The sequence below is a fragment of the Coloeus monedula genome, assembly GCF_965178545.1.
Source record: "Coloeus monedula genome assembly, chromosome: 7".
Lineage (NCBI taxonomy): Eukaryota > Metazoa > Chordata > Aves > Passeriformes > Corvidae > Coloeus > Coloeus monedula.
In genome coordinates, this window is record NC_138787.1 from 32,172,754 (window position 1) to 32,182,316 (window position 9,563).

The 9,563-nt window shown below is 46.9% G+C and overlaps 1 protein-coding gene across 1 annotated transcript; it reads right to left on the reverse strand.

Annotated features, from left to right (window-relative positions):
- Positions 1-1,360: 1,360 nt before the first annotated feature.
- On the reverse strand, positions 1,361-9,280 carry LOC309575062 (5-hydroxytryptamine receptor 5B-like; the record flags this gene model as incomplete). Its single annotated transcript, XM_082285227.1, has 2 exons — positions 1,361-1,717; positions 8,516-9,280. 2 exons carry the CDS (start codon positions 9,278-9,280, stop codon positions 1,361-1,363), a joined length of 1,122 nt encoding a protein of 373 aa, XP_082141353.1.
- Positions 9,281-9,563: the final 283 nt, after the last annotated feature.

A 9,563-nucleotide genomic window follows, 5' to 3' on the forward strand; every position in this document is an offset into this window, starting at 1 on the left:
CCGTGCTCCTGAGATGCAGCCAAGCTTCCCTAAGCTTCCTGGGACTCTATGTCAGTAAAAAGCTGCCATGCTAGAAATACACAGAGATGCTGTCAGCTCTCCCACTCAGAGCAGGGGAGGAAGTAAAGCCCACCAGAGAAACAAATACGGAGCAAGATGGGCTTGGCAGTATGCAGGAAATACATTATTTATGTATATATTGTTGGGTATGGGGTGTTTGTCAGATCTTGGGAAAACAATTTAAGGCTTGGGTTTGAGTCCCTTTGGGTTTTTGGGAGTCACTTAGACCCAATAGCATCAACACCTTTGTTACAGGAGGAGGAAGTTGATGCCAGCTGACAACTTGTGGACTTTACTCGGGTTGGGTGATGAGCACATTTATGGTGCAAGGCCCCAGACACAGTGCAGGCACTCACCTCCCACTGCCAAGCAGCCACATGTTGCTGCCAGCACAGCTGGTGTGACTGAACATCATGTTTGGGGTTTGTAACACAGATGCCTGCTCAGTTTTATGGCAGCACAAAATAACCACGCATTCAGTCCCCATTCACTTGGAGGTGTTGGTGTCTATCTTGAGCTCAGCTGGGTTTCATAAAACAGGGAGAGCCTGAACCTGGCAGCATGACAGAGGACAACACAGGTGAAAAATCCTCGCTAGATCCTCCTGTGCAAGCAGTGAGAACACATTCTCAGGGGCTCTGAATAATTTTATACTTGCCTCTTGTTTCACTTAACCCCAGGGGACACAACTGACCCATCTGACCAAGCCTGCCCATCAAGCCCTGCTGCTTGCAGAGTACACAGCCCCTCAATCCTGGCAGGGTGTGTTTCTGAGCTGCTTAGTCATCCACTTTAATTTCACATCAACTCAAGGACTGATTGACTGCAGCATGTTTATTCCCTTCCAAATAAATCTCCAAACCGAAGCCAGCATCCTGCCCATATCGCAAATATGCCAGTACTGCTCAGTTAGCAGCTCCCACCGGTGCCTTTGCTAATGAGGAGAGCTCCAGCACAGCCCCGTGGCCGGCTGGGTGGGATCAGCCATTGGGTGTGTCAGCCACAGCACCGGCCACACACCGGGCTTTGCTGGCACACCTCAGCGTGTGTTGGTTTGAAGAGGCATTCCCTGCTTCCATCTTCTTTGCCAAACCCTGGAGAAGCACATAGGTGTTTCTAAGGGGGAACTGTAAACTCTCAGTAGGTTTATATCCAGACGTCTTCCATCTTCTTTTTCACAGCTCCTAAATCCCCTCAAGTAGCTCTTGTGCATGAAAACTGTACATATCACAGGGATGTTTCCCTCAAGAAATCTCTCTATTATGCAATAGAGCAATCATTTTCTCCTCCGTCTCCCCTTTTATCTCTGCTTTACAAAAAGGTTCTTGAAGGCATTGTTGTAATTTTTGTTAAATGCTGTATAAATGAGAGGATTAAAGAAAGAATTTGAGTAGCCAAGCCAAAGAAAGATGCTTTTCCAGACGGGTGGGATATTGCAGGAACAGAGAGGACTTATTAATGCTGTGATGAAGAAAGGGATCCAGCACAGTACAAAAACTCCAATTAAGATGCCAACCATCAGAGCTGCCTTTTTCTCTTTCTGTTCTCTCCATGTTTCTCCATCTGTCTGGAAAGTGATAGCTGCACGACGAGCTGTAAACACCATCTGTGGTTCCTGCGAAGCTTCCTTCACCTCAAACAAAAGCAAACACAGTTTCTTACCAAGACAGTTTGTTTGAGTGAAGTATTACTTTTAAATGACAGCACAACATCTGTGCACCTACCACAAAAGGCCTGAACTCCATTCCTTCCATGCTAAAAGCAAGAAAATACCCCAGAGTGCCAAAGTTACCGGGCTTCTCATTACACTGGAAAAGCTGCCAAGTGTAGCTGACAAACAGAGCTAAATAAAGAGCAACTGGTGCCATGCGTGTTGTGGGACCCTTCTTCAGTTTATTTTCTTGGATGCCTTCATACCTAGAGGGAAATTGGGTTGTTAAGGCAGGCTAACAAAGGCCTGTGTCTGCTGCCGATCCCTGCACCAGACTCATGCTGCTGCCTGGCCTTTAGACCTGCTCCAGGTGAACTGCTTTAGCAGGGGGCTTGGATTAGATGATCTCCAGAGGCCCTTCCAAACCCTACCATTCTGTGATTCTGTATTTTCTCAAAAAGTACTCTATTGCCAGAAAAACACCATTTCAATTGGCCTTCAGTTCAAACTCTGGCTTCAGCAGAAGTCATATAAGAGAGGAAAAAATTTCAGCTACTCCAGGCTGTCAACAGTGCTTCTTGTCTCCTCACCAAGGGCAAGACATTCATCTCTGCAGTGAGTACAGCACAGTGCTCTGGGGCAAACTGCTCCTGGGCAGAAGTTATTCATGTGCTTTGAGTCTGACCAGATGAAGACACTACCTAGTAATTTTAACCTGAAGATTGAAGTATCTGCAATATTAAAGTTCTTCTAGGCACTACAGTTATGAAGAGAGTGCAATAAAAACAACAGTTTAAGGCTGTAAAATTTGCCTGAGTGATAATTCACAGCACTGCAGGACTTTGACACCACTCCAAAGATGGCTCATTGTTAAATTAGCCACATATTCCACATGCATGTGCCACCTTTGTAATAGATGGAGGGTCTCTACTCAATATGAGCATAGCAATTCAGACATGGGAACACTGGCAGTGGATGAACAATCACTCTTCAGGATGGATATCCCTGTCTGCACCCTCAGGCATGAGACAGGGCTGCAGAATATAAGAGCAGCAGATTGTCAGTACAGGCAAATAATGGAGGAAAATGAAAATCACATCTGTTCTGACAATTAAAATGGGACACCCCTCATGTAGCAAGGATCACACCATTTGTCTGCAGAAGGACTTGCTCTGCATGTCCTTAATCACACTCTGCAAAAAGGGATGAATGTATGACATGAGGACAAATCTGTGACAAGCAACCCTGAAAGATTATGTCTTAGCCCTGCAGAATAGTTACATAAGTGCCTCTTGGGAAGAGCCATACAAAGCACTTCGTCACGAGCATCAGGCACAGTTTGGTACTGTATTAAACCTTCAACTCTTGCTCAAAAGATGGAGCTTGCTGTGTGCCATCATCAAATCAGAGCCTTCTCACTACTTCTGACTGCAGAGTTTACTAGCAGCGACCCTTTTATCACTTAATTACATCTTGTAAGAAAAAGTTATTTCATTTCTTTCGTAGAAGATACCACAGGTATCCTCAGGTGTTTTCCCCAATGAAGCCTGCATTTACAGCCTGATCAAGCTTCCACTGAAGTCAGAGGAGTTTTTACAAACTTCACTTGTTAGGTCAAGCCTCTGAATACAAAACAGCAAGTGAAAACAGATCATGGTACATTTTGTAAATTACTTGCTAGAACTAAATGCAGCTCTAACTGTACCAGATCTGCAGTTCCCAGCGCCAGTTCCAGAGGTTTTGCATGAGTCCAGTTTCTAATGTAAGTCACAACACCTCACCTTTATCCTGTAACATGCAGAACAAAGGACAAGTACAGAACCTTTACCCCCATTTTTGAGCACTAACAAGCAGCCTGTGACAGCAGAAGAGGTGGTCACAGACTGTAAATGAGAGCAGTCCATGGAGATGCCTTGGGTTATGCTGGAGACATCTCTGCAGTGCTGCACACTGCTCTCACTTGGTGTCTAGCAGCACACTCTGCCTCCGGCACAGATTTCCTTCCATCTGCCCAGGCACTGCTCCAGGAGCTGCGAGTCAGGAGCACTGGGGAAATAGCTGATAGAAAAGACTGCTACTCTGAGGCCAGAATTCGGGTCGAAATTAATGAAATCAGCTATTTCCAGGACAGTGGGCTTTGAGAAGTGCAGAGACGACTGCTTTTCTGTGAGAATAATAAAGAGAGTAAATTAAGGAAATGAGCTCAAGTACAAATCCTTCTACGGACACAAAGGAGTTTGGTTTTAGTTCCAGAATTTATTCCTCTGTATGTTGATCAGCACTTACAGTTCAATGCCCCTTCTCTTGTTTGTCTATCCCCAGTAAATTGCTACTATTAAATGGCTCCATGTTCCCAGAGCTGTATGCTCCCAGTTCCTGTGCTCCTAGAATGTCATAGAAAAGATACCACCAAGGAGCTTCTGACAAAATCCCTTGATTTAAAATGTTCCTTAAAGCTGTAATGATTGCTATTATTGGTCCTTTGTGGCAGGTCCTGCACCTGCAGGGTCTGCAATAACAAAACAAAACAACAGTAAAGATGATAAACATCAATCAAATCTGGCTTACTACCACAAATTCAGAGCTTTGACTATCAGTTTGATGCAGCAAAGGTCGTTACTGCCTCAGTGCAGCCCTGGCACACTTCTTGCTCTTTGACCAAGAACACAAGAAACTAAATGCACAGCAAAGGATCAAAACATGGAAATGTCTACACTCTCTTGGATGCTCCACCAACATGACAAACAGTTCATTTGACAGGGAGAAGAACACCCACTTTCTCTCACAGGATTTTCTTCTGCTGTAAGCAGGACTAATTCTGTATTTCTCCCAGGAAATCACTACCCACTCCAGTTTGCTTCCTGCCTCACTCTTTTCTGGACATTTTTTGCCACTCTTCTGGACAGCTGAACTTTGTTTCCTGACTCATCTCTTCTACTTGTACAGTCAGGGGCAGAAATAAGAAATAAAAAGCCTGTGACCCCTTCAGAGAAGGAGAATCTGTTTTCTCTCCCACACTGTCCTGACTGGTTAAGTGAGTTTGAGAGGCTGAATGGGCCAAGGTGCAGAACAACACAGCACCACTGGAGCTCTGGGGCCTGATCTTACACAGAGCGGGAAGGACACTCACAAAACTCTAAGGTTTGGATCATGCCTAATGTTTTATACACTATACAAGTACTATGAGAGGGGAGAAAGAAAAAAAACAAACAAAACCAACAAAAAAAACCCCAATCATCAACAGAACTTTATTTTTAAATCATATGAAAATTTAAATCTGATTTTGCAATTGCTACATGTAGTAATCCAGACATTCAGATCCCGTCATCCTTGGTTTTGCTGGGCTATCCCTATGCTACAAGGGATTTCACTGATTTAAAAGGGCACTATGCAGCAGTATCTGCTGTTTTTCAAGCAGTCTCATTTATTTCAATTGGACTATTTAGAGAGAGAATTATTGCCTGCTGTCAGCAAGGTGTGACAGAGCATAGCTCTCTGTCAGTGATGATATGCCACTAGGTTTTTAATGAGGGTCACCCACATCAGTGTTGCCTGCAGAATTCACTTTTTAGGCAGTTTCATAATTAGCAAACAATTTTAAAAGCACCAGCTTAATTTAGGATCCCAATTTGGCAATTATTTTATTTCAAAGGAAAGCAAAAAACCAAGCTCTCATTAAAACCTGAAGCATCTCAGATGTTTCATGTCCATCTCCCTCACCTGAATTTTTTCAAAGGTTTTGAAAAGTGTTTTTCAAAAACACAAGTAAAATTTTAACCAAAGAATGACTCAAAATAGTTACAAAATAACTATTCTATTCTGCAGCTCTGTGAGAGCGTAGGAACATAAGGTACGTATGCCAACTCCCAGTTTCAAAGAAATGTTCTTTCTCTGTAAAAAAAAATGAACATTTTTTATATACATATATATAGTGGCAACCTGTAAAGCACTTTGGTGCCTGAGTCTGTTGGCTGACAAACATCAACGTACCACCCTCAGTGCTCCACTTGGTGCATTGGTTTTTCCAAGACATCCCTACTGGCATCTGAGGGCTATGAACTCAGACCTTTTTTGTCCTGAGACTTGCCAGAATGAACCAGCTGGTTGTACCTCAGGCCACAAACTGCAGCCCTGCTGTGCAGTTCCAATCCAGCACTACCTGACAGCTCATTCCCGAGTGCAACACAGACATCTCTCCCAGCAGGGATCACTGCTGTTACTGCTCACCTCCAGACTCGGAAGCACTTCCAGCCTTTGGCATTGTCTGCCAAAAAAACCTTGCTAATATTCCTCAGATCAGCTGGTGCAGGGCACCTGGAGTGAGAACTGACCTAGATGCAGAGGGGAATTCACATCCAGAGTCACAGTGACAGAAGGAAAATGTTGCCAGGGTGAGCATGACAGGCGAGCATTCTCTGAGAAGGAAGAAATGGAATAAAGTAGAGGGAGGAGAGACATCAAGGGAGAAAGAAAGAGAAAATAAGAATGATTTTATGGGCAAACCATGAGAAGCAGAACAGAATTTGTCCCATCAGAGAGGAGAGAGCTGATGCAGACAGCCTGATCACCCCTACATGTGGGGAAGCAAAGCTTGGCAATGTTGCCTTTTGTTTGCATGTTAAGAAAAAAACAACAGGGTTTTGCCAAAGAACAGTAGTAATGTGCATGAAGATTCCCCTCCAGAATTCACTGGGGAACTGCTACTCTTCCTGTGGATGTGAGCTTACTACCACAAGCTTAAATAAGATCAGGATAACACTCTGTGAGTAAATCTCAGTATCTTAATTTAGAAAGAAAACAAGAAATGCATCCTGAATGCCAGCTTGCTTGATCCACGAGTTCATTTAATGTAAACGTGTGCAGCATCAGCTCTTCCTTTAGGTGAGGAGCAAAGTTTGCATCTGAATCACAGAAGTCTTTTAATTTAAGTCAGCAAATGGAGCTGCTGGGATAATGGGGGAAGTTGCTGCCACATACCAATTGCAGAGTCAAGAATCCCCGTTGTAAAAGAAATTAATATGTCAATCACACCAATATGAGAAAGATGAAGAACTACTGGCTTGAGCATTTACTGGTACTGCAATAACCCCTCCAAAATGGGTGTTTAGCTCACTCTGACAGAGCCCTTCTGTCAGTGCAGCCTAAACCAGCCCCCAGACATTGCATCAGCAAAAAGCACTTACCTGCCAGCCATGCTGGGCCCACGCAAGGGCTTTCACAGACAGAACTAAACAGTTTGCAGCCAGACTCTTTCTTGCTAAAACTGTCATATGATGTGTCTCTCCACTGGCTTGAGCAGCAATGCCTCAGCTCATTTAACTTCCCAGAATTTGATTCCAAACAACCAGTCCTGAATGGGTATGTGTGTATGTAAAAGGTAGAGCATGCAAAACCACTACAAATAATCAGCTGGCTTTTGTGCTTGAAAGGATTATACATTAACTCCAAGCAATACATTCATCATACTTAAAGCAATTTGAAAGAAATTTGGTGCAACCTAAGGGCTGAAGATCGTAGGGAAAAAAATGCCGCTAGAGGAGATATTCTAAACTTTTCTAGAAAATTTTTTGCTTTTGTATAGAAGACACCTTCATAAAACAATATACATTAATAGTATCTTTAAGACATTACAAGCCAAATCTGCAAGCCTAATCACAATTGCCAGTGCTGTTATCTCTTGCAAGAATCTGGGGACACAACCTACAGACTCTTACTTGTGACCATAATAATGTGCTTCCTTGACTCCAAATCAAAGAGAGAAGGATTTAGCAGGGGAATGAGGCTGTGCAGGATTAGCCCCAATGGAACAGAAAGGTTCTCTGTAGGCATCTCTAACATCCACAGAGCTCATCTTTCGCTCCTGGGAAGGGAAGGTCTTAGGAAGTTCAACATGCAATCACAAAAGCATAAAGAAAATTTTTCACTGGTAGGAGTGAGAGTAAGAATATGTGAAAGAACGCAGGGAGAGTTTGCAGAGAGCACTGCCAAGCACGGTGGAGGCATGGGATGGGTGACAGCAGCATCATGCAGAGAGCCTGACTTATAGGGCACAAGGAGCCAACCCCAGCCCTTCTGAAGGGACACAGCTTTCCTGTCAGTAAGGTGTATCCCCAAAATGAACGAGACCTCCCAAATGGCTAGGGCACCGCGGGATCACAGACAATCTTTCGGATAAGAAAGAGAACATGGTTTTTAAAACAGCAGGTCATTTTAAACCAGAAACAATTAATTGCTCATTGTTTCAACATTATGCAGTGAGCAGTACTCAAGGTAAAATAGCCCAAGCACATCAGAATGTATATATATAGAAAGAGAGCGTATAGTGTGTAATTTGTTTATCAAAATCTATTCAGACACACAAAGTCTGTGCCGGTAAATAAATGTGCATGCATTTACTCACTACAGGACCTAAGGATCTCTTTTTTTTTTTTTACCCTACCAACGCTGTAAAAAACAAAAAGAGGAAAAAAAAAAAACCCAAGGAACGGCAAATTCAGAACAAAGAGACCATTTTCAAATGTCTCTCCCGACTGGCAGTGAGTGCACCTGTCCCTTACTCTTATAACACACAAGGAAAAAGTGAGAATAAAGCTCTTCTCCAAGGGTTGCCCTTTTTGACTGGCTAATTACTGCTCACGTCCAGTCTGTGACAAAGTTCAACTCACACGGGAGCCCCAAGGTACCTCGCAGCCTTCTCGCTGTGCAGAACCCACCAACGCAGGGGTGAGGGCCGGGAGCTGGCGAGAAGCAGGATCGCAGTGCCTGGGGGAGCAGCAGGGGCTCCCTCCCCTTCCCCAGCCTTACCTCCGGCAGCGGCACCACGGCGTTCCTCCTGCGGCCCCCCATGTGGAACTTGGACGCCTTGTAGATCTTCCAGTAGACGAAGAGCACCACGCAGAGGGGCAGGTAGAACGCGCCGCCCGTGGAGACGATGGTGTAGGACGGGTCCTGGCTGACCTGGCAGCGCTCCTGCTCGGGGCTGTAGGTCTCCCCCCAGCCCAGGAGCGGGGCGAGGGAGATGGCGGCGGAGAGCAGCCAGGTGAGAGCGATCATGACATTGGAGATGCGGCGGCGGGCGAGCAGCGTGTACTGCAGCTGCCGGGTGATGAACCAGTAGCGGTCCAGGGCGATGGCCGTCACGTTCCAGATGCTGGCCGTGCAGCACAGCACGTCGAAGCACACCCACACGAGGCACAGCTCACGGCCCAGCCGCCACCGCCGCCCGGCCGACAGCTCCTTCACCAGGCTCAGCGGCATCACCAGGGCCGCCACCAGCACGTCCGACACCGCCGTGGAGGCCACCAGGTTGTGCGGCACTCGGTGGAAGGCCTTCACTCGCAGGATGGTCGCCAGCACCAGCAGGTTCCAGAGGAAGGTGGCCACGGTCAGGAGCACCAGCAGGGTCAGGATGAGGACGGTGAAGATGGAGAAGGGCTCCCGGCCCCTCCACGCGCTGCCGCCCACCACCGAGGAGGAGGCGTTGGCGTCCATGTTGGCGGACGAGGTGTTGGCATCCATGCTGGGCTGGCACTGGCCCCGTGGGGAGCAGGGGCTCAGGGTCTCCGCCATGCCCGAGACCGGGGCTCCGCCCCTCACTACTGCCCCTTCCCAGGCCGCCGGCACCGTCCCCAGCCCCGCTGCCGGCGAGCGGGAGCCCCACACCGGGACGCGGCTCCGCTCAGCGGCCGCCCGCCATGTGCCGCCGCCCCAGCGCTGCCCGCGGCTCCCGCCCGCGCCTGCCGCTCCGCACGCCCATCCCGGGCGGCTGGAGAAGGGAGCGAGGCAGGACCGCGGAGAGGCTCCCGCACGGGCAGGGAGGGCGGGCGGGCGGGCGGCACCGCCGCTGCCGCTC